At 40.0% G+C, this 26328-nt stretch overlaps 1 protein-coding gene across 1 annotated transcript in view; it reads left to right on the forward strand.

Moving 5' to 3' along the window:
• Nucleotides 1-215: 215 nt before the first annotated feature.
• LOC117159832 (octopamine receptor beta-1R) overlaps nt 216-26328 on the forward strand; it is a 115379-nt gene continuing 89266 nt past the window's right edge. Inside the window, exons 1-3 of the mRNA XM_033340005.2 lie at nt 216-757; nt 10316-11870; nt 15902-16139. Coding sequence (XP_033195896.1) covers nt 11226-11870; nt 15902-16139 — 883 coding nt within the window. The 5' untranslated portion in view covers nt 216-757; nt 10316-11225. The remainder of the gene's footprint in view (nt 758-10315; nt 11871-15901; nt 16140-26328) is intronic.

Below are 26328 nucleotides of genomic sequence, written 5' to 3' on the forward strand. Positions count from 1 at the left end.
TCGCCGTGAAGAGGGTGCCAGAATCCCTCTATCACGGCCTCCGGCCGCCGCCCCTCTTTTTCACCAACGGAATGACTTGGTGCATCGCACCTGAAACCTGAAACTCGCGGGAGGGGGTGGGTGGGTTGTTTTCGACGTCGGTGGCGCCTTCCACGGCCACTGCTCGAAGCGATCGGTGTCTTCCCGAAGCGGACAGTGCGCCCTGACCCGTTGAAACAAGCGGTTGGCCTCGTGGTACTATCCGTGATCGCGTTTCTACACAGTGTGCTCGAAACGATGAATGAAAATGTACCGTCGCCCCTACTCTTAGTGCCGCAACGGTTCAACTTTAACGCGACCCGTTCACACACCCGATGACCTCGTGTTTACGCGTGAGTTTCAAATCCCAAGTGGAAAGGTTCCACGTTTATGTTTATATATCGTTCGTAGATACACGGTGGTTCACGGCCAAACAGAACTAACAAAGTCTAAATGGCCGCTTTTCTGCTCGAGTATTCGTTCTTCGTCGTTCCGGTCGAAGAGGATGACCGTGCGGTTGGCCGATGTCGAAGCGAACGACAAACGTCGGCGGGAAGGTCAGTTTCCGGTTGAAACGCGGTAAAAGTGTCTGGGGGATGTTCATCTCGGGAAGGTGGCTTTCGAAGGGTGTTCTTATCGGTGTTTGGATCTCGGTATCGTTTCTGTGGCGTTGAAAAGCTGACGACTTTGACGTGGACGTTCCTCTGCAGAGGTAACGCCGGTGTATATCGTCGAGAGGGTGAGTTTTCCAGGTTGCTTCGAGTCTTAAGCGATGTTCGCAAGAGGCTTTGGGCTTATGATTTTTATTCGTTATCGACTAGCGGGTTCTTCGCCAGATAAAGACACAAACAAACTGTTGGTACAATGCGTTAGCGTAAATATTTTCTCGCCGGGATCGATAATGTATTTATTATACAGGGATTGTTTATCAGGGATCGTTTCAACGATTATTTGGCAAAGTGTCGGAACGATCATTTTTATTTGGGTCGCTGTCGTAACGGAAATATTTTCTTCCAAACGTAACTAACGTGTTCCTCGCGAAGGGGATGGATTTCGCAAGTTGCACCATAAATTATTCTTCTCCTTCCTCTTACTTTTTCCCCTTTTTTTCTTTTTCACGGGCTGCAGAAGTTAGTGGATTGCTCGTTCTAACGTGAATATTTTTCTACGCAGGTGAATACACCGATTTAAAAATTGATGGAGAAAATAACGGCTCCGAGTCCTAACACGAACATTCTTGCACAGATAAATTAACTAATCATCTCGTTAAATTACAAAATTTTCGAATCCTTCGAAATTGTCGACAAATTCCAATTGATAATCAGTTTAATTTACCATCTTTCCGAGATTTATTGATAATAAATGGATAAACGCGGACGTTTGTACTCTGGCGTGTAATACCAGCATTGAAGGATTTGCCGGTCGTGTACTTAAGGGTTTATCGTGTCTCGTGTCTTAATCCTTCGAGGCTACTTCAGGTTGGTGCCGTATCCCTTGGTAAATAAGGACCGAACCAATCTCCTGGCTACTTTTTCTTTCGTCTTCTTCAAATACACGATGTCTCTTATAAAATTTTCAAGTCGAGAATATATAAAGTTGGAAAAATAAAACACATTAATTAATTTCTCGAATTATTCCAATTTATACGGTATGTGTTGCCGTTTGACAGTCAGATTCTCCGTCAGCGTATTTTACAGGCATGATCAAGTAAAAATGTTATATAATCATAGTTTGTCTGAAATTGTATCAAACGATTATAATTAAAATAGGAAATAGGAAATAGGAAATGGGTAGAAAAAGGACCATATGTACTTTGACCTGCAATATTATTTCTATTTTATTTAAGCCGTAGAACTTTTATCGGTGGATAACTTTATAAAAGAGTATTAACACGTGTGGTTAAATAACGCGAGGATTTGATCGGATCATCCAGATATAATAAAACGAAAACCTTCGTTTTATTATATTAACAAATTTAATTAACAAATTTTAGGAATAAAATCATAGGACGATAAGTTCAATCTCGCATCGCTGTCGCCTTTCTATCGATAGAAACGGTGAACATTTTCAAACGTGCTATTAACGATTATGCAGAATGCAATTGTAAAGTTATCGCCACCTTGCAAGCATAGTAACCGCGAGTCTATTATCGTATACCTTTGAATTTCGGCAATTTTAATTAATACATGCAACATCTAATAATATAATATAATATAATATAATATAATATAATATAATATAATATAATATAATATAATATAATATAATTCTAACGTGCTTCTTCTTCGTAATACATATTTCGCAGGCGATGAATTATGGGACGCTTGTTTTATAGATTTTTGTTGGCCGGTATAAGCGGGACAAAGTTGGTTCAGTTGCTTTGCCACCGATACTCGTAAAACACGATATGTCTTTCCTTTCTGAATGCCTTCGTGTCGCAGTCGGATAAAATATGAAAGGATTATAATTTTTAGATGCTCGACCTTCCAAGTACACAAACGGAGAAACGCAAACGCTGTTCGAAAATTCTACATTCAAAGTTTTACGTTCAAAGGGGAAATTTCTTATTTTTTGCACGTGTAAAAAACACCACGATTCTCCACTCGGGGATTGTCATTTCGAAAAACATGTGAAACACGCGGCGATGATTTTACAGGTTGTCCGGTTATTTTATTTTGTCGCCTATCGTGTATTATCTTTGCGTATAAAGCACGAAATAAATACTTGCTGCGCTTTCGTTCGATAACGCAAACGGAGCAACAAATTTTCTAGTGTTAAGTTAGTTTTCGCAGTGCTTTGAAACGCGAATAAACCTTGTTTATTAACGGCGCGGCTGTTAACTTTATACTTTAACCGCTAGTTGGAAATTTGAATCGGCTTTGTACTATTCCCTTTATCCGTTTCTGAATGCGACTTTAGTCTCGTGTCAATGCCGCGTCGATGCTTTCCCAATTTTTTGAAAAATACTAAATAAAGCGGACGAAAAGAATTAAAACGTACGAAATGGGCAAAAACAAAAGGCTAATAAAGTAACGCGAAATTAACGATAAACAAAACATGCAAAAATATTTCGGATAAGTTATTTTAATAGAAGAAAAATTTGCTTACATTTCCATGTATCCGAGTGTACGAGATCCATGTATGAGAAAATACAATATGTACCTTTTGTTTTTCTTTTCTTCGCGCTTGACAGATAACGTTAAAGATCAAATGTATACAACATTTCATAGTATATGATTAGTATATAATTAGTTTAATTAATATTAATTTAATATAATTAAGGAATATACAGATAAGATTCCATTAATATAATTTTCCATTGATAAATGTTAGGGCGTTAATGATCGATAACCCAAGATAACATAAAATATCGTACGAAACTTGTTAATTTAAGAAAAATTTACCATATTTATGTGTGTTTATTTCGGTGAAACACGTTATTTTCAGTCACACTCGCCTTTCTAATTAGCGCATAAGATATAAAATAAAATTGGTGGAACGTAACAATGCTTTTCAGCATAGAGCAAACACCTATGATAGATATACGATACTTTGATTAATTCTTCATTGCCGAATATTAAAGTAGAAATTATCAGCGATATTAAACAATGAAATGAACGAATAACGTATCGTATAAAGCGCTTGAATTCAAGAGAAACTTGCGTTATTTATACGTATAACTGAAACGTGATATTTGCAATTATTTGTCCGTCTAATCGAGAAATAGAGTAAAATGAAAAATTTACACGATACGATATGTAACGATACGTTTTCATATCAAATTGGTGCACGGATTTAATCAAAGTACACGGGTCTGTACTTGGATTAAATTTCCAAATTTAATAAACGATAAATCGTCAAATTACTATTTTGCCAAAAACAAATATATTTATTTTTTAGTTAATTAGTTCAGTTAGTTTAGAAAGGGATTAGCTGTTCGATGTTTTTTCTTTCTTCCGCCGAGATTCTGTCGAGAATGTGCATCGCTTGAACAGAGCATCGCTTGAACAGAGCATCGCTTGCACAAAACGACTGTGCTCGCCGTTTTAAGAAGACCTTTCGTTGCTAATGGCTGTCAATAGTTTGTGGCGGGTGTATAGGTTTCCAGGTTAAGTGTCATTGATCCTCGATTTTTCCTCCTATGTATTTATGCGCTACGAACGAGATGAAGATGTCTTTAGTTGTTTGGAAGAAATGCACGTGTTACTTCTAGCTTTTTAATAAGTCTCCGAGACTTTGTAGATAAGAGTAAAAATACACGCTCGTTTCCAAATTAACGTTCTTTTTACTACTATAGCGAAAGGATAGCGAAAGGATAGCGAAAGGATAGCGAAAGGATAGCGAAAGGAACCTGCGTTTCTTCGACAACTAAATTTCCACAAATTACTCCATGGCTGATTATGTTCATTATCTTACACAGCTAACTAATCCTTTTACAAAGGTGGAAGAAGTACAAATAACGATAAGTACAGACAAATAAGACATAAATGTATCGTAAGTCTTCTGCAGAGTACCGAAACCTTTTTAAAGCGTAACTTGCATAAAAATGCTGGGTATAATTGCACGCTATTCTACTAACATTATAGGACTTGCTGATACTGCCAAATACTTCTAAGGGATCCGCCGATATTACCGGTATCCGACACACAATGACAAATTTGACAAACCCGTTGTTCGAAGATTTTATTTTACTTTATTCGTAGGAGCAAATGTGTCTGTGAATGAACGCCAGCGTCACGCTTACCGCACCTACGCGGTATATACAAACATTTGTTCGAAACTTTGTTCTAGTAACTCTAAAATAACTAAACGACTAAAGTATTTCTTTACAACGCACATTTTCATATGTACAACATTTTTACGAAGGATTAAGAATCGATCGTGTCGATCACTTTGGTAGTTGTAGCGATACGAGGTTTGAACAAAATTGGAACGAAGAGAAAATAACGCTTTAATCTCCGTGATGGTCCAATTTTAAATCGCTAGACATTTATCAAAGTACTGCAATTAATATGCGCGATGAATAGGGATGAGATGAATTTCAATCTCGATCGAGTCAATTCCAATACAGAGGTTACGTTTCACGGAAACTCGATTGCTATTTAGTAGAGATGGCAATATTCGTTTCTGTATTTACAAAACATTCGTATTACGAATTCTCCTTCTGCTTTCAAATCTCCTAACGAGCGTCCGCAACCTTCGAATATCCCGCATTTACGTGTTTTAACATTTGAAAGTAAGATCATAGATGTTCGACTAGATCCATCCATCCAAGTAACAATCCAATCCGTCTCTATACTTTATATTATTCGTTTCGTTCATTTATATACACTTTTATTTGCCGTACCTTTCGTTCGAAATAGTACTGGAAGATTTGTGGCATTCTTTCTGCAATCGTACAACGAATATGCGCGATTTGCGAAATTTAATATTATTTCATCATTCTCTTTTACGATCCGGCATACGTAACGTGCATAGGACTACGTAACGTACGCAACAGATTAAAATCAGTTGCCGCATCGGTCGAATATCTACGTTAGTGTGCGTCTTCGCGCGCATACATCTGCTTCGCATAACAAATTATTCAACAAACTAACGTATGTTGGAATTATATGCGAATGTAACGTAACTGTAACGTAAATAACTCTTCTTTCCATTGCGGCATCAGTTGCCAGAACACCTTACACGTATAACAGACTTTTCTTGCTTACGTCTATACGGTGGAACACGTCATCCGATGGAAAAGCCAGTGTACACGTTGTACGTAGAAACGTTCTACTTTGCTTTTTTCGCAAGATTCGAAGTTGTACGGTTGTAATCGTACGAAAAGGAAAATGGAAAAGAAGTGGAACGTCTATCTTGGATTAAAACGGAACGGAGTGAAATGCTGTTTCGCCCCGCGTCGTTTTCACTCGCAGAAGTAAATTCTAGCCTTGGGCTCGAATGCTTTAAAATTGAAATTGAATTTTCGCTAGGTCGACGTTAATTAACATCCTGTTCATTTCGTCTAACCAGCAGCCACCCTATTTTTCGCGCAAGAAAGAAAAAAAAATGGATTTGGAGTAAATTGTGCCGTTTGCTATATATATACGTATGCCCGCTGAATCCGGAAGAAGCATACGACGATTATGTTCCGTTTCCGCAGTTTACTCTATTTTTTCATTTTCCCTGTCTTTCCAAGAAAAGCAGATCCACCTGTACTTTTTAATTTCACGCTTTTCTCTCATTTTTCCCGTTGTTTCGTCGTCAGTTCGGTTTCAGTCAATTTAGACGTTCTTCTTTTCGCTGAAAATATTTTACTAAGAAAATTGCAATATCTTATCGTACTTTCCAGTTTATTGTAATTACTACTGTAATTACTATATTTAACTTGGCTAACTGTATCTAATTTGGCTAATTACACTAGCTAGTAAAACTCGAGGAATTTAAGAATTAATTATATTATGCGACGAAAGCGCCACGGATGCGTATCGCATCAAGAGTAGTCTCTCGAAATTTCTCCAACATCGTACGAGAATGATCTAGTAATTCTAATTGTACGTTCCATTCTCTAGCCCGAAACTTGGCCTGTATCTACATATCCATTTAACCCATTAATTTTACTCATCTCCATATCCCATCTATCAGAAGCAATCGCGCTTTATCTGAAAATCAATTCATCACATTCTACGTACCGTGCCATACCGTGTACCGTGTACCATCATCCAGCTTTACGAGTCAATCGAGCAGCAGGTGATAGTGGATGATGAAAGAAACTCTAGATTTTTTTAATTAGAAAACTTTGTAAACAAGTTTCGAACGCCTCGCAACCAACAAATTGGATTACATTGACTATTTTTGAATAACGTGCCGCGATTTCTCTCTATACTTGCAGGAATAGTGTAGGGACAGGTATAAAGTAATCGAATTATTATCCATTAAAACAAGATGTGCAAATTCTGCGAAGAAAAATAATTCAATATATATGTTATTAGAAGACGGTTATGGCAATTTCTCTATCGGATAACCTATAATTTCTCAAATTAGGGTAAAATTAGGGTAAACATTATTTCTAGATACTCTAATTCTAGATTTCTAGATTTCGAAATACCGTTCATATCGTTCAGATCGGGAATTTAATTTTTCTTCAAAGTATTCGCTCGTGTAAAGACAAACGTTGATTTATTGGTCGTTGGGAAAAATAACGAATCGAACCTCGAAACGATTAAACCGACGATCACAAGCTCTCTGACGAGAAGAACTCTGATCCGCTATATGCCGGTCGATGCTTCGAGGATCAGGCGCAACCACGTCTAGCGTAAAACGCGTAAAGGTCGCGAATCTAGACGAGGGCTTCGGCATTGGCCATCGTGGAACGTGGCCATCGGTGAAATTGTTCCACGATCTAACCCTTCTATATCGCGAATAACTTTTATCGATCGGCACACATTTCGTCTCGTTTCTTTTCTCGTGCCCTCGTGTCCTCGTGTCCACGTGTCGTGTGAGTGACGCGTTTCGTTCAGTTTCCACGCTCCATCTCTGTTCGCTTCGACCCCTCTTGGCCCGCCGGACAACGGTCCGATCCTACGGTCGCGAGATTGCATTTTTCACGATTTATAACCGCATCGATTAAAAGTTTGACCGAGTTTGAGTCCACGAGCGGCCTTTTGAACGTTGTCGAAGACCGTTGCAATCGTTTACAGCCATGGTTTCCGATATAAGCCAAATTTCACGCAATTCTTGATACTCGTTGATATCAGTTTCGCAATTGAAAGGGATTTATATCTTCTAATAGAGATAGAGCGCTGTTCCACGCGCTGTATCTCGCGTAGATACGCGTCGATGTACAGTTCGTGTACACATCGGTGTCTCGATCTATGTAGTTTTCGATACACGGATCCACGTGTATCAAAATATGCAGCTATCGATCTGTTCGTATTCTACGTATGTCGTGTGATTATTAACGCGTAACAAGATAATCGAATATTTAAATGCATTTGCGGCAGTAATTTGCGTGGATGGTTATCGATGAACTTTGATCGAACTAGTAGCGATATTCTGTACTCGAGTTTTACTTCCTATATATCCTTATAGTACAGCGACTACTCGCTAAGTAATTGAAATTGATATTTAGATTTTTGCGCGAACGAGCCGTATTCAACGAAACTTGGTGCAAATCCAAAGTGTGCAATCGTCGCACGACGAAAGAATTCCTCTCGACGTCGAAAACTTTTCGTACAACGTAATTCCTCGCCGTTAACTGTTGTTTGGAGGACGTTAACCCGGTTCCCAGCTTAACTCGAGCCTATGGATGGATGGTCCATGGCCATGTCGTTTGTAATTAAAGGGCAGCGGCCCGGAATTCGCCTCTCTCCTTCGTTATATCCGCTGACACGCGGAACGAAGCGCCTCGTCGTCCCACAGCGACGAGGAAAAGTATTTCATCGCCATGCCGGGCGTCACGTAATTCCGACGGCCCTCTCGTAATCTTCTTCGCAAATAGCTCCATCTTGGCGCAATCGCTTTTTAACTAGAAGCTACGGCTCGACCAGATATCAAACCGACTTTTCCTCGGCTATAGCGTCTCCGTTTCGCAGCTAAATCCTCGAGATAGGGCGATTTCTCATCGATGCAATCTGTAACCGAGAGTCCAGGAACGGTGAACTTGTCGTTTACATGGAGTTGGCAGCTGCTGCACCGTGCAGCTCGGCATTCATGCCTTGGATTGCTTTCTCACACCTAAAGGGGCCGATACGTCTTTGTTCCGACGTAAATAGGACGATTCATCTTACCATACGTTGCCACGGCGTTAGGAAATTAAACGTTAGAACGACGAAGATTTTGCCCGGCAGTGGGTCAACGTTTATCCATCCGGGAATATCGCGATTCTTCTGCAAACTGGACACGGTCTAAGGGTTCGGATCAAAATCAGATAAATACACGATACACGTGGTAACATATTTTCACGTTTACACGCATTTGCTTTGTTCTATCGAATTAAAGGTTTCGTCGAATTATCGTGTTTTGAAATTAGATTTTTCAAACTTATTTACTTCTATGATATTTTCCATAGAAAAAAGAAACGTAAAAACATACGTTGAATAAACTGGTTTATAGAAATTGAACGTGAATCGTTTCTATTATGACTTTTCATGTCGGATTTACGTTAAAAGCGTCATTCTTTTTTATAAAAATGTACAAGTCCACGGAACAAATTTTCACGCTATAGTTTCATAGAGTCAAAGTAACCGATCGATATTGCTACTCGTTTCGAATTTTGCGTCAGTTTTCTTCGTTCGATAGAACGAGAAAATAAGTAGGTTCTTTTTATTTAGAAAAGTCATCAAATAAGATGCGATTCTTTTGCTGTTGGACAATTTCGATCAAATTGAAAAATATTTCCCGCTTTCCTTCGATCTAGACAGAATTCTGTGAAATTCCGTTTTCCAGGCTTTACTTCGTCAAATTAATTTATCAAACATTGAAAACACCGAAATATCACTCGCTTCGTCCAGTTTATAAAATCAATTAACGTTATTAATAAAATAGAAAAAAAGCTGAGATATTTATATACAATATATGATGTGGAAGACAGTAGCTTTTCTACAAATTCACCGCAAACGTATATCCCTCTATTGTTAATTCGAATAAATGTCGATTAACGCAACAAGTATTTGTTTCTAGATTTTGATCTCGAAACAGCCAACAACGATCGAAAGAAAATCTTTATCGTAAAATCCTAAAATCGCTATGCCCGTAATAACAGTGGAACCTTCGTGAGTGGAAATTTTATTTTGTCTGAAACGTTGATACGAGAATATGAAATTTAGTAGCGGAGGAGATGTTTGCGATTAGAACTGTCGAACCAGCTCACGTACGAGCCCACGTATGTGCTTTTAATAGTAGTATTTGTAGCGAAAGTATGTTCCACTAAGAAATTAAGAGAACCAAATCGAGAAGATCTCGAGCGAAAGAAGGAGTTGTTAAGGATATTAGGACATTTAATTTAGATAATTTTACATGGGCAATCTGTGCAGGGAAATAAGAATAATTTGAATAACTTTGTAAGATTTCTTACTTTTTAAATAATTTTCTTTATGTCCATCGAATATTTGGTAATATATTATATATGGCAATTAAGAAATGTTTCGAATATGGCGTTGCTTGTAGCCTGAAACCTCGTATAATTTATTCGGAATTTTATCCAAAACTTTTCATCGTTCTAGACTTCGCTAGACATAGACGAAACAATTAGCAAACTAGTCGAAATCATAACTGTTCGACTGTAATTTATCGATCGTATATCTCTGAATTGCAGGAACTAGGCTGCGAATCAGGATAGAACCTTGTTCCAGCCATCGTTTAACTCGACAAGTTGTCACGACCTGTGTAACGCGAATTCTAACGTTGTACAATGGACCGCGTGTGATCGTCGTGAAATTAAACGTCGACGAAATCGAACTCGACGAGAAAATGACGCTTCGCTAAGGAAACGGAGACGTTCGAACGAAACTCTTGCAACGAAGAACGCTGGAGAACACTTTGGTCAACGATGGACTGGATTCAACGATCGTGGTCGATCGGCACGAGTACACAGCCATTGAGCAGGATCCTCTGTCGTACTGGTAATCGTATAAAAACACCTGCTGCCCAAAGAAGATCTCACTCGAGGGCCCAGAAGGTGCGTCTACTATCCATCGAAGAGTATCCCGAATAACGAAATCGATATCGACGCTCTTAAACGCTCCATGATAAAACGAGCGTTGTACGCTTAACCAAGGGAAGAGAAAGAAAGCCGAGAAAATTCACGTACCGTTGATCGATTCGCCGAAAGCGCAGAATCGATACGAACACTCTCTTCTATACTGTCTATGTATCCATCGGCCTCAGATCGAAGTAGAGAAAGGCAGGGCCAGTTTAATCGACGGTAGCAAAAGCGGAAGCAAAAGCGGAAGCAAAAGCGGAAGCAAAAGCGGAAGCAAAAGCGGAAGCAAAAGCGGAAACAAAAGCGGAAACAGAAACAGAAGCAGAAGCAAAAGCAGCCGAACAGCTCGACGGAATACACGGTATCTCTGTCCTAAGTTGACAGATTATAGGCTATATTGCGATAAGGTATCGTAAGGCTAAATTCGGATAAGAGGCTAGCATGATCCGCGTGTGTGCAGGCGGCATTCTCCACGGCCATGACCGAGTGAAGTAGCCGGGGATCGTCAGACGCGTGGTCCACCATGTTGAACGTAATGGCAGCGGTGACGACGAGTCTACCTAGCCGAGTAGATCCGACACCGACATCTTCCAGCAACACCAGCGCTGCATCGGGCACCGCGCCGAATAACGTGACGTCAGTTCCTGTTGAGAATCCAACGGTTGAAAATCTACCCGAGAACGTGAACGTGTTCGTAGTTGTGATCAAGGGTATCATTATGGGCAGCATCATCACGACGGCAGTGCTAGGTAACGCTTTGGTGATCGCCAGCGTGAGAAGGCACAGAAGATTGCGCGTGGTAACAAACTGTTACGTGGTGAGCTTGGCAGCGGCTGACCTCTTGGTGGCCATGTGCGCGATGACGTTTAACGCCTCGGCTGAATTGTCCGGAGGCAAATGGTTGTTCGGTCGGTTCATGTGCGACGTGTGGAACTCGTTGGACGTTTACTTCTCCACGGCCTCGATACTTCACCTGTGCTGCATCAGCGTGGATAGATATTACGCTATTGTCAGCCCGCTCGAGTATACAGTGATCATGAGACAAGGGACGGTGGGATGTATGCTGGGTAGTGCATGGATTTTACCGGCTTTGATCAGCTTCATACCGATCTTCATGGGTTGGTACACCACGCAGGAACATTTGGATTATATGGTGAAGAATCCGCAGGTAAGCTCGATATTCTTAACGATCCCTCGATTCTTCCATTACTATGCTACGAACATCGTTCTTTCGGATTCTCATATTTTTCAATCCTTTCTCGTATATTTCAATACGATTGATATATTTCATTTTTTACTTTTCAAAAAGAAAAAAAAAAAAAAAAGAAAAAATCACATTATCCGTTCGAGATATTTCTCGATTAAAATCTTTATACTCTCTCCGACTAGGAAATTTTTCGTGTTTTCTAAACTCTTGAACAATCGTTAGACGCGATAAACTTAATAAGTTTGCGAAACATCAACAACGACGAGTTTTGTATAAGGATAATGCGCGAAAGTAATACATTTTCTACAACGATCGTTCATTCGCATAATGCAAGATGAATGTTCCGGTTAACAACTAGATTCCGTAACGTGTCTAATAAGCGTTCTAACCTCCATAGGAAATTGTGAATACCGACTATAATTCCTCGGGGATAAGAGGATTTGCGCAAGAGGCTTTTCCCCAATTTGCATACGCATACGTTACGGTCAAATCGACCAATCACGTCCTTGACGTGGTCCTCCACGTAACTTGCACTATTGTTTCCTTGATTGGCTAATTTGGTTATGTATAGCGGTCGATGCATCATGGGAACACCGTCGTGAACGGCCATTGTAAATTCAAAAGTTGCGGCGATTCAATGCCGGAATATCGAATTTACAGCACGAAGGATCAATCGTCGTTTGCTCTCAGCTCGTTTATTCGTGGCTTTGCCAACAAGTTTACAAACCGTATATTCTTCCATCGGTCACAGGTTATCGAAAACGATGCTGTGCCTCCTTCTTAGATCGTCAGCAGCTATATCTGGCGCAATTTCTAACATTAGATTACAATCTAAGATTACAGTCGAAACGATTGTACGATCGTTAGTCGTGATTAACGATTACGAAAAGTTTGCAGGTGGAGAAAACGCACAGAACTAAAAGTGTTCAACGCAACAACCGATTATACAATGTCTTACGTTAACTAGGTGCGTGTCGTTGCAAAAAGGAATCGCTCCATTTTTAAACTCTCGTATGACTGATTGTCTCGTTTGTTATCTTTCATTTTCTCGAGGCGTAACCGTTTTCTTACGCGATCGTTATAAATGGAAATCTCTACTCGCTATTATTCGAACGATCCTATCGCGTTTAAGGTTGAGATTATTCGGGTAAAGTAACGCTTCTCGGATGGAAATTGCATTATAAAAATAGAATCGTTCGTTAATCTAATGCAACGATTCCCGTATTCGTGATAAAAATGTCGAGTGTCCATGCCTGTTTCGCTAGCTGACTGGCTGGCTGGCTGGCTGGCTGGCTGGACAAATCCAATTTAAGAGTATCTTCAGCCGGCTGTAATAAAAATAAACCACCGTGATATCGAGGAGTCGATGCTCCATTTGCAGTTGTAGTATAATTGGACGGGAGAATTCCTACCGCCAGTATTAAATTGCAGTTTCCGGTTTCGTGGAGCGCTAAACTTTTCAATGCTACGCACTCAAACATTTCTGATTACATGACAGAATCGATACGTATACCGGATTCCTTGTTATCGTTATCGTCTTTAAACAGTAATACCTCTAACGTTTTCTACACAATTATTAAAATGTCGATTCGATCAGAGAATCGCGCATGATCGCTCGACAACTCTGTGCACGATTATTTAAGGATCCGAACAGTTGGAAATTTGTAAGATCGCTGTTTCTCGAAATTAATTCAGGAATTAGCGGGTCAGTGCGCATGGAGAATCGCGGAATCGGAGTTTGGTTTCACATAGTTATTTAACTATTCGATTGCTTATTTAACGAATAAATAAATATTTACAAACGAAATTGTATCGTGCGATTATATATCCTTCAATTATGCATCCATCAATTTCCTTCCTGCATTATAAACATCTCTATTAGCTGAAACTGCTAATATTGTTCAAATTGTGCGAGCAAAATGGAACGATCGAGCTGTTGTGCGAAAAATCAAATTTTTAAATAATTACGATTTATTTTTCAACCAGTTGCAATTATTCCGGGCTGCAACGATTCATAATTCCGAGTAACAACGTTGTTTAATAAGGTTAGCGCAAATACGATCCCTCTCGTTAATCGTCTACCCAAAGATTAAAATAGCGTATTTTCTTTAATTAACGCTAACTCGAAGCGCGATTAGTCGGAGATTGGCTTCGTTATTACACGATTTTAATGCAACTTAAGAATAATACGATACATTGTTTCAAAATGAAGTTTACGTAAGCGCGGGGAAAGGTTTCATCTCGTTATACCGCAGGTTTTAGCATAAATTCTGTCATGCACGACGGAAACTGCCATCGTCAGGCAAAATTGAATCGAAAATGTCGCTTTAGCTCTTGGTAAAAAAATCAAAACTAAGCGATCGAATGAATAGTCTTTCTCCACCATTATGTTTCGCGCGTTGCCATACATTTTTCATTGATAACCGCTTGCCAATGTTTCCGATATGCCAATACCGAAAAGACGATCTAAGGTTCAGCTTACCTTCAAATGGGGAAATTTTACTTTTCTTTGCTTCCCTGATACACGTCATAACGTAAATTGCAAACTTTCGTTTATGCGTATGTATTATAAAACGCGCGCTATGACTCGCACAGAAGTATTTTACCGATCTTTTGTTAGCTGTTAAATCATGTTTCAAAGTATTAAGAAAACACGGAAACGTTTGTTGAAATATTGCGAAACGCTAAATCCAATTGGTTTCAAAATGTACGATTCGAACTGTATTTTGTTCGTTCGAATTTTGCGAAAGCCAAATGTTTTCCTTGTTTCGCGCTAATTTGGTCAAGCTAATTTCGTACGAAGAAAAATGTTGCACTTTGGCACGTTAGACGTTGCCTCGAGAATAGTTATCGTGCCGATTAAGAGAAAAATAAGTTGCAACTCTTTGAATAAAATAATACGCGACAACCAGCTATCTCTGATAAAGACGAACGAGAAGTTGTAATGCTAAACGATACTGGTGTTAAAAGAATAGAAAAATAATTGTTTCAACGAGAAAGTAACTATAAAGAAAATACAACGATACTTTTGTCGAGAAGCATATAAATTCTATGCTAAATATAATTTTCTACGACTGGTTACATTATACAAGCGTGTAAGACTGTTGCAAGATAGAACTACGATTGTCGGTGGCAGCTGCTGCTGCTGCTGCTGCTGCTGCTGCTGCTCTCGTTCAACTGTCGTTGAGCAAGCTGAAAACATGTTGCATCGATCGATAGATTTAACTAATCTAATACAGCTTTTTACAACAAACTCTCAGAAAATTATTCATTCCTCGTTTCTATCGGAAAATCTTCGCTCCTAGCACTTACATCGTTTAAGTTTCGCTTTAACTCGTCGAGTTCTAACTTCAGGATATTGGTAAGCCGGATAACGAGTTCACTCGTCTTTCCTAGATAACGAGTTAATAGGCCACCGTGTAATTTATCCTGTTCGTCAATCCCGTCGTCCCACGGGAGCTGCAACCTGGATGCTGTAGTTTGTAGGCTCTTGCGTTGATTACATAGACGACATAGGCGAAAGCCTCGGGAGTCATAAGTGTTCTGACTCCAGGGAATAGTCACTGCTGAGAACACGCGAATCGTTGCAGCATTTCCGTATAAAGTCCACTTATGCATAAAACTGTGTGACAGCATACGTCGTTTCGCTTAAAGAAAACCGCGATATTTCTGTCGTTCGGTTAGCAACTTTAACCGGATTCGCGAACGGATTTAACGAATAATTGATTTTGTTACAACAGTAGTGTCACTTTCCGCTTCGCTCCTTAAAAAATCGAGCTTTCATTCGCTGTATTAGCGAATGACGCGATGAAAATTTCTTCGAAAGTTCGCTCGTCCTCGTCGAGCCTCGGATAACACAGTTCGTGGTCGGCTCTGCACCTTGAAACGATCGTTTCGTTGTCAGGCGTGGTCAGGACAAAATCGCGTATCGATCAGGGTAAAATCGCGAGGGATCGTAGAGCGGCCGATACAGCGTATCCGTGTCGTTGCAGGTCTGCTCGTTTGTGGTGAACCGGCCGTACGCTGTGATCAGCTCGTGCGTCTCCTTCTGGATCCCTGGCTTGGTGATGATAGTGATGTACTGTAAGATCTACAAGGAGGCTGTCAGACAGAGAAAGGCGCTCAGCAGGACGTCCAGCAACATCGTGCTAAACAGCGTGCATCATCACAGGTCCTCGACCAGACAACACCATCATCAGCAGATGCTGCTTCAAGCGGCGGCCGAAACCGGTGAGTTTGCACTATTACACGTATAACGTTTTAGCGTAGGTTACGTTAGTTCCGCTTCCGCTTCCGCTTCCGCTTCCTGTTCCCGTTTCCATCGCTAAAATGGAAACATTTGCTTGTCATCTCAGAGAAATCATTCGCTTCGCAACAATCATGGTTTCTTCGGTTCTTTCTTTTTCACCATCCCGTTACCCTAGAAAATAGCATGAAATATATAACAGGTTTCTTCGGGCATAGTCTGCGTGAAAACGTTTTAAACGAATCGAACCTTTCTAACGATTAGAAAAATTAACCCATGATATCGAATCCATTATAGCGGTTCGTACGACGATCAACCAAAGTGGTTAATCGAAAGAAGAAATATTTCAATAGTATAATAACGTGATAATGGATCTAAGAAAGGCGAGAACATTTTCGCGAAAATTATGGCATAATCTTGCGGTGGTGTGTGCGTGAACGAGTTTCTCAAAGAGCGTGGTTTCCAGTTGTCGAACAACACTGACGTGACACGACATAGAGTGAGATCGCGGGGATCGGTGAAGGCGCGGTTACCCGGAAACTGCATTTTCTTTCTTCGACATCCGCCATTTCTGGCACGAGCCGCAGTAACTCTGCGCGCGGCATTACAGCTTAAAATCCGTTGCTTGCTTTCTCGTTCTTGCAAAGCTTTGCAATGGCGATGCAAAGACACGGTCGAAAAGAATCGCCAGCAATGCATCGAATATCGACATAGCTGTAACATAGATAGAAACTGAAGGAGCGACATGGGAATAGGAAGTCTAACGACGTAGAGTAAATAAAGTAGAAGGCTCGTAGAGTAACTACGCGAGTATAATTGTACGCGTCGGAACACTGGCGGCTGTGGGCAGATTGACGGAGGAAAGGAGTTGCAGACCAGACAGAAAGATCGCAAAGTGCGTGACTATCGAGGGACTGTCCCTCGTAGATATGATAGAATATCGCGATTTTATGTCGTCCCCGGCATAATAAAGGTCGGACCACGATCCTTGAACTTCGTAAGACGGTAGACGGCCAGTACGCTACTAAAGCACGATCCTTGCTTCTCGTAAGACGGAAGACAACAGCTATCGACGAGTGATTCTTCGCATCTGTCCCGCGGTTGATCGCTCCACATGGGGGTGAAGGTTAAGAGCAAAAAGTTTGCTTCTCTTATCGAATAATTTATGACTTTGTTGATCGTTGGAGAGTTTGTCGGGCCTAGGCAGCCCTCTTGGGGCCCGCTCGGCGGCAATGTCGTAAATCCTTGCCCGTTTCGACCCGTTACAGGTCTCGAACGATAACACGGATCAACGAACGGCGCGCGAGTATCGTGCATGGCTGGTTTGAGAAGGACAGAGCGGCCTCGATACAGCCTTCTCTCGCTATTTCCATGCCGCATCCACTTACACGCTAACATGTGACTACGTGTGGCGTACTCTATCTTTGTTGCTTATTTTGAATTCTTCGTTATTTTATTACACTATCGAAGAATCATTAATCGTTTAAAAGAAGAAATTTTTATCATTAATCGTTTGTCATTTATCGAGAAAAAGAAAAGCAAATAACGATATCCGCACTACGAACGCCCCGAAATTGGCTGCAATCGACTGGAAAGAACGCAGAAATCCAGCAACTTTATGGTTGTATTAGCGTCTTTGATCTTCTTCGTTTCAACATGTAACGCGCAAATTGTTACGAAGCAGAATCGATCGAAAGGATGAAGCCAGAGATATGCCGATTTTGGGATGAGCGCGAGCCCTCGAGATCGATGAAAAACACCTAAACGTTGAAGTTTGCAATCGCATTTTGATCGACAGGCATTGTGGTTTATAGAATTAAGGTCGTCGATTGAAAGCGGTCGAAACGGTTGAACCGATTAAATGGGATTTTGCGGTCTCCTAATAAAATCGTGGTTTTCCGCTATTTTCGTTTATACGCTGGACGATGACAATCGGCTTCGTACGGCTTCCGGCTATTATAGACGAATGAAGAGACTGGCCGATTTCGAGGATCCTACAGAAATGAGATATTTAAACGCGGTAAAGACATTCTTGAAATTTCGTATCCAGTTGGCAAAGAGTCTATAGGAAAGTGGAAGGTGCAAAGACGCGCACATTGCACGTAATTAATATCGATTCAAGAATATATAAAATATCCATGTAGTATAGTAAATATACTACATGGTATACTACTAGCCTAACAGCATACTATGGTTGTATTGTCTGGTACGTAGAACAATGTTCTACTTAGATTCCAATTTTAATCATCGTCAGAAAAATATACTCGAGTCGAAATAAAATTCAGTCTAATTAAAATAAAATTCAGTGGAATTAAATTCGTACGTTATAAGATTCGGTATCGTAGAGGAAATATCTCAATTATATACAAATTGATGATTTCTCCTCTTACGACTTCCATTTACCGTCCAATTTACGTAAATAATCGACGATAATCAGTGCATATTCCTATAATAAGCACCGCAAGTCCTCTGGAACAAAATTGTGCGAATCGTATTCGCGCACGATGAAACGGGTGTTTTGTTTCTGGCTGACAATGAGTCGAAAAGCGCTGTAAACGCGAGCGATGAGGCATATGTGCTATTCACTGATCCAAACATGGCTGTTGTTCGTGGATGTCGAAAGGTCGGTCACTCGAAAAAAGCATTAGCGTAAACTGAAGCGTGCGGTCGTCGCGAACGAGTCCGTAAAAAGTCGCCGTCGAAAAGTTGGTTTATTTCTAAAATAGTTTTATTTTCTGTTTCTACCGAAAAATTCTGATCGACGAATCGCTCTTACACACACATATATATATATGGTGTATCGGTTGTTGAAATGAATTCATCGATCTGCTGATCCCTTGGTGTACTACCCCTTTCCTGCTTGTTTTTCCAGCAGTTTGTTTTTATTGCGTTTTACGCGTGAAAGGTTTCGTCGTTATTCATCGCCTTTATATTTACCAGTTATCTTTTCCAAAGTGGCGTAAATGCAAGTTTCTATTCATCCTTTTCCTTATTTTGAAAAGATGTTGAAAAGGATCGATCGGTACATCGGTAGTTGGACAAATTTCTTTCTTCCCATCAAAAATAGGAATAAGTACAATATTTTGTTCATCGTAATTTTACTTAATAATAACTAAATAATTTTGTAATACAGCGGAGTTAACGAGAAAATCGAGGCGATAATCGAGCAAAACGTAACGTAGATATTGAAATAACGATGTTGGCAATTTTCCTCCATTTAGCAAGTTCTCCTCTATCTTTTATTTCATTATTCTCGCAACAGAGGAACATTCGTCCCATTTGATAATAATTGTACATCCCTCGCTATTGCATTTCCTTTTCGTACCACGATTTTCAAAATTTACCATTTCCGCTTCGTTCTACGTTATCACATACAGCGCAAGTTGAGTTGGAACTTTTGCGTTTCCGAAAAAATTCATTTTATCCTGGTTTCTCATTTTTCTCGTTTCAACTAACACTGTACGACGAATAAACGATTAAAAAGAAATGGAAAACGAATCCTAATTCGATTCGCTGTTGGAAATCTTAATTAGATAAGAAATTAGATAGAAAGTTTCCTACATCGGTACATAGGTACACAGATCGGCATATACCTTCTGTGCCTTATAGATTCTTATAGTTCTTCTACAATTATTATATATGAATTAGAATGTTCTTATTATTAGGCTAATTTGCATAATACCGAACGAGTGCTTATTAAAAATCTCATACATTTTTAAATTTATAAAAAGTTCGCGTCTCGGAAAATGTATAATTTCGAATACGTTTTGGTAGTTGGTGGAATAATGACATGTACGGGCTTGATGGAACGGATCGGTAAAAGTTCTATCGCGTTGTAGTGGAGTTGGAAGCTACCGAAGAATGTTCGCGCTATCGATTACACAATCGAGAAGTACGAGTTTACAAAGCTGTTGGAAATGACTGCAGATTCCACTGAAACTAACACTTGTCGGGTTACGAGCCGCCAAATGGATAACTCTGTGACTGTACGTAGTTGCAGGACATGTACGACACGCTGTAAGTAAAATTGAATTCGACAAGACCAGACAGCAATTGTCATCTAAACCCGAATATCATTCGATGAATTTTCACACAGCTACTGTAAAATCAACTTTCCTATTACTGTTCAATTCAAGAGCTAATTAACGAGGTTTTACGCGATCTGTAAAATTCATTATCTATAAAAATGCTAAAATTTATGATTATCGAGAGTGCGCAATAAGGGTGTTTAGACATCTGGTGACCATCTTTAGACATCTTTTGCCCGAGGAATAGAGTCTGGTTTAGGTAAAGAGTCGTTAGGTTAGGTAAACACCAAATCCCCAACAATCGTAATTACGTGCAATTAAACGAATAAACGATCGAAATGAATAACAAGCGAAACAAACTACAAACAAAATAAATTAATAAACGTAACAAGTATCTTCTTTTTATCTACGTTAAAAATGCATTAATATCACGCATAAAACATAAAATACTTAAAACACTAACTAAATTTTGTTTATCGAAAAAACAAACGCAAAGAAAAGCGTTACCTGTGCGTTAAATGTTTTCAACAATTGTTTGAAGAAAAAAGAAAGGAAGGAAGACAGAAAGAAAGAAAGAAAGAACGAAAGAACGAACGTATAATATTTTAATTAAAACAGCTTTATTTTCTAATTTCGAATCGTTGTTTCTTTCTAATCGTAAGATGCAAATGGAAAATCGTTAGAAACCACCGATAAACAACATACTGATACAGCACTGGTACGCTTTGAACCACGGTTCACAGAAATAATCGAACGAAACTAAAAGGGGATGAAGCGGTTGAAAAGCACAAACGGTAAAGGAGCCGTGCTCGATTCTGCGTCGCCTTTAATGACCAGTCATTAATAACGGCACAGTACGTGCGGGAAATTTACGAGCGCGTCTGTTCAACTGCAGTTGCAACGAAATTACGGATCCGCTACAAGCCGCCCCTTCTCCGTTCTTGATGCGCAGAGGACTCGCCGGCCAGCTGACCTTGACCCTTAAACGTATCCTGTCATCGTTGGAATTTTGTTCTGGTAAAAGTTTGGAGGAGTCACGATCGAGGAGAGGCCAGCGGCGTTCGTTATAATTTTCGCTTTTGTCTCGTCCATGTTTCAACAATTTTCCATCTTCACGGTCTATACCTTCGCAATGTTTACCGTATAACATAGTTAGGGTTGTTTGCGTTTCGATCGTTTTTTTCCGATGCCAACAATCACGTTCTATATACGTTTCGATAGGATTTCTTGCGTCTCGACCAGTGGCCTTGACCTCGCACGATTCCACATCATCGGCAACGTTCGAGCTGAATGGTGGTTAACAGATCGAAAACGAAGGGATGGGTGGGTAGCCGTGGAAGGTCAGGGTGACAGTTACCGACCGGGTATTTTTATTCTTGGAACGTTGCGAATGCAGTTTTATCGCGGAGAGACAAGTTGTTTTTGGTTACGTAAACAAGGAAATTTCCGGACTTCATGACGAAGGAAAAGTGGCTCGTTACATTCTTGTCACGAAAGCTGCAATTATCCTCCCAATGTTAACTCTGAAGAGCACGCAAAGATTAACGCAGCTACTTTCTTTATCTTCAGATTGTTATTTGTTCCGTTTTGCTTTTCTTACGAAAAACGTTTCATAACTTTCACGAAATTTCTTCGATGAAAGAAAGTGTCGAGTTTCATAAAAATTGTCTAAATAAGTAAGATCGACGATACTAGGGTTGAACGATAAGAAACGAACTAATTGGCAAATGTCCTTTTATTTCGGTATTATTATTATTTATTATCTTTTACTTCTGCTTTGAAATACGCTGCTAAAATTATCGTAAGCCGCTTATTACTTTTTTTTTTTTTTTTTTTTTTTTTTATTAGAGAAATCTCACGCGTCGATATCGTTCGTTCGCGTATCATTCATCGACACGTTCTCCGGCCTTCCATCCGTTTCGCTAATAACGGAACATTTAACGGGACGTATTACTTTACATATTTAATATTATGGTTATTCGCGATAGACTAGCTAGTTTCCTCTTTTAATCCGTTATCTTGGCTTTTCTATGACCAAAATTAACGATTTATTTCGTTGTACATATATTATTAAGAATTGTCAGTTATAACATTATAAAATACCGAAATACGACAGTTGCGTAAAAGTTACTCGTAACGAAATAAAACTGGAAATACGTCATGATCGTTATTCTCATTCTCCGAGCCGTGCAATCTCAAGAGTTGACATTTACGTCAAGCAACGTTGCTTTTATGACGTAAATACAAAATGGTACGATATTAACTTGACGTTTAAATAAGATTTAAATTAGCTTTAATATCATTGTTGTTAATCCGATCTCTTGAAAGTTTACCTGACGTTATTTATTAGAAACGTTAATTTTATATCGGTAAAATTATAAAAGACGATTAGCAACGCCTGAAAGATTATATTTCTACGAGTGAAAAATTAGCAAACATCGGTGTAGAGGATCGTAGGCAAGCGCAGTCGCTACCGTTCCAACGATTCCATCTTAAAGCGTTCGTTCTGTTACGTAACGATCAGCGTTACAATCAGCCTAATAAGCATAATTTCCATGTTACGTTCTCGTTACAGTATTTTTTTTTTTTTTTTTTTAAGAATATTTCGTAGCAACGCTGTCTTTCGATTGCACGAGTCGACATCGACGCAGTGAACACGGTTCAAGATACTATCGATGTAATTAGCAACATTGGACACACGTATTATTACAAAACAGCGTGCGGATACAACACCGTTATTTTCATAATTGCACAACTAAATAATTACTCGTGCTCGTGTTGTTGCATAAAAAACTGAGACATATTATAAAAAGCACGTAAAAAGGCCGCGGAGCATACCGTCGGGGCAAATGTCACGGTTTGCCGTGGCTAATTCGTGCTCACGCAAACCCTTTGGCTGGCAGCGTATCTACGAACCCAAGGCGCTCTGTCTTACCAGTGATGGATGTTGCGAGGGCCCCGACTGGTAGCGACGACAGTTGCGTTACTATTCCATCAACGAGTCTCCTAATCCCGGCCCCTTGTTCTTCCTTCTTGCACGAGTGCAGACAGTGCAAGTTAACACGTTGACCGTTTTCAGTGGTCATCGGTGACAACGTTGACAAATTTTTTGGGATCATTCAGTGTCGTATTACACTTCCGTAATAGGCCCTTTACACCGCAAATTTACACCGTGACCTCGGGAGACATTTAAGCCAGTAGTTTTCACACTCTGATTTTAGTCACGGCGTATTCTAGAAAATGTACAGATATCTCGACCACCCACTCTTTATACAAATTTGAAAGTTTAGCGAAAAGTCGAATTTATAGATACGAAGGTCGATAGACGATCGAAGTCGTTTGATGATAACGCTAGACTACCTGTAGTTAGGTAAAAATAAGATAAATTTCGTGGACTAACGAACGTTTCAACAATGCGATATAATGTATCAATTTATCCCAGAGCAACGTATACGTGTAAAAGTCGCGTACCGTACTACGTGTTAATAGCGCTAAATGCCGGCTAAATTGCCCGGGGAGTTAAATTGATTTTGTCAAGAGCCGCTGGATGCTGGCCTAGGCCTCCCCAGGGTGATGTTGGCGTACCGAGCAACGTTCCTATCCGTTCTTGCACCGTCTCTAGGATAAACGGTACGATTTATGAAAAGTGGTCCCGTTCTATGGGTGAATGGGTGAAGATGTTGCAGCCGGAACCGCGTATAATAGCTGCGCTGGTCATCGCCGTATGACCGAGTTACTTCGCGCCAGGTATAGGCGTGTTAATCAAGTATGAGAAGAGTTTCAGAACGTTGACACTTAACCGCGAATTACGAACGCAACAAGGAGTTTGATACGTAATAAAGAAAGAAGAAGATAAGTCGATATCGTTCGTTTCTTGTTTCGATACGATACGAAAAACTGCGAACAACATGAAGAAACAGTATATGTCTATATTTGCATATCGCCTTTATCTCCTATTTCTCCGAACAATACGATGATATATGCGTATTGTAGTATCGCAGACAAAAAGGTCTAAGGAGATATCGGGTAAATCATAAACAATGTCGCGAGAGCCGAGGCGTCGTCGGCTCCATCAATGTGTGTCGTCGGTCCTTCGATCGAATGGTTTCGTAGAAAAGGCCTGCGTGGCCCTGGCCACGAGTATTTGCGGAACACGTGCGTGGTGGGCCTAAGAAAAGTCAAAGAGATGCTAGAACTGGCGGTGTCAGCGAAGAAGCCAGAGAGTAAAATTTCGAATGCCGCGAGACAAATTGAATCGGGAATAAAAGTGACGGACGAGCATTGACAAATATCGCCTTGTCATTAGAAAAATTTGACCGGCCAAACGTCAAAGTACAGATACCGAAAGTCTAACGAAAAGAAGAGAAAGAACTGGAAATCTGGAAAGTAAATTTAATAAATAAACGAAAGATATAGGAAGAACGTAGGAGACGAATATCGGAAGATGTATATTAAAAATTACATTTTTTAAAGCAAATTGTAAATCCAGCTGCAAATCCAGCAAATCTCAACTTCGTTAAAAAGTAGTCGACGCCATCCTCGCACTGCCTGGTTCCTGAAAACGATTTTACGTCGTCGACCACTTGAATTTTCTCACCGCGACAACCATCAACCTTTCGACATCGAATCGAACTTGGAGACCGAGGCTTTTTCGATGCGATCAAGACCAGGTTTCTTACTTTGCCCCCGTTCGCCTCTATCCTCCACGATTGCGTAAGCAAAGAGGGGAGACATAGGCCGACAGGAGGCGCTCTCGATATTTACAGCGGACTGTTTTCAAATATGTATATCGCTTTCTACTCGAATTGACAAGTGGGACGATCGATATTCGGCGCTGGTGCCGCGGAATCCCTCTTGCCCCGTCTGTCGCACCGATGCCAGGTTCCTGCAATCGCCAAGCTTTTGCAAGTACCTCGCGAGCCTACGGAAATCAGACCGGCTCGAATCGAACATCTGCATTGACTTACGAAAGTACTCGAATACTTTTCACAGGAAAGTTGTCACGAATATATCGCGTACGCTGCACGAAAGTTGTTGAAATTTCGTTAACGTTGTAATCGAAACAGTAGCTGGCGAAAGCGCTCGATCGCCTGGAAAAACTTTTCACGATAACTTCAAAGCCTTAGGTAATGCACGCGAAGCAGAGAAAAAAGATTCTAATATTATATTCCTTATTTAGAATGTTTTGCGATTCGCTTGAAAAATATGACCAAATTTATAGACGATGAAATACTTGGACGTGTATAATAAGTTTCTTAAACAAAAATTACTGTTAAATCAGGTGAAACACAAACACGTGTAAACGCAGAACGTAAAACGCAAAGAAACGCAAAGAAATGCAAGAAAAAAGAAAAAACGTAAAAAAGACGTAAAAAAAAAAAAAAAAGAAAAAAGAAGAGAACTCGAGCGTATCAGAGAATTGCGTTGTACGTGCGTGTTGCTCGATCCTTGGATATCGAAAGGCTAGAACTTGCGCGATCGAAAAATGTTTAAATAACTGAAAATTGTCAGAAATTATGTTTAGCGGAGTCGATTTACCGATTTTAATAAGCGGACGTTTCATCGCAAACCAGATGCGTACTCGATTTCGGGCTCGTTTCGTTCGCTGAATCGCTCGATACTTTCGATATTTGTACTCTTTGAATCGATAATATCGATTGCATGGAAACAGCGATGGAATATAATCAGCGCTACTACGATCAGCTGAAATTCCGAACTTATGAATTTTTCAACAAGTAGAGTCACGTGAGAGGATCGCACGATTTGCCGTAGATTTGTTGAGCGATGGCATTCTGAAAAATTGACGGATATAAGTTGTGTCGGTATTTGAAAAATTATATCGAGAACGACGAGCTATTTACGCGAATTAAAAATGTTCTTTAAGAGAATAGACGAAGGAAAGGAGGAAGTGTAGCAAGAGGGGGAAGGGAAATAGGAAGAAACAGAAAAGACTAACCAAAGTGGGGTTAAGGATGGCTTATATATTTAATTTTCGCAAATATTCGTCACCTATTCGATCGAATGCGATCGATCGGTTGCAATTGTTATCGATATTTGCTTCTACAAAGCGACAAAGTGACGGATAAATGAAACTTTGCAAGTCAATTTTCCACTGTTATTTTAATTGAAAAAGATATTTTAGATT

The sequence above is a fragment of the Bombus vancouverensis genome, chromosome 13 (assembly GCF_051014615.1).
Source record: "Bombus vancouverensis nearcticus chromosome 13, iyBomVanc1_principal, whole genome shotgun sequence".
Taxonomy (NCBI): Eukaryota; Metazoa; Arthropoda; class Insecta; order Hymenoptera; family Apidae; genus Bombus; species Bombus vancouverensis.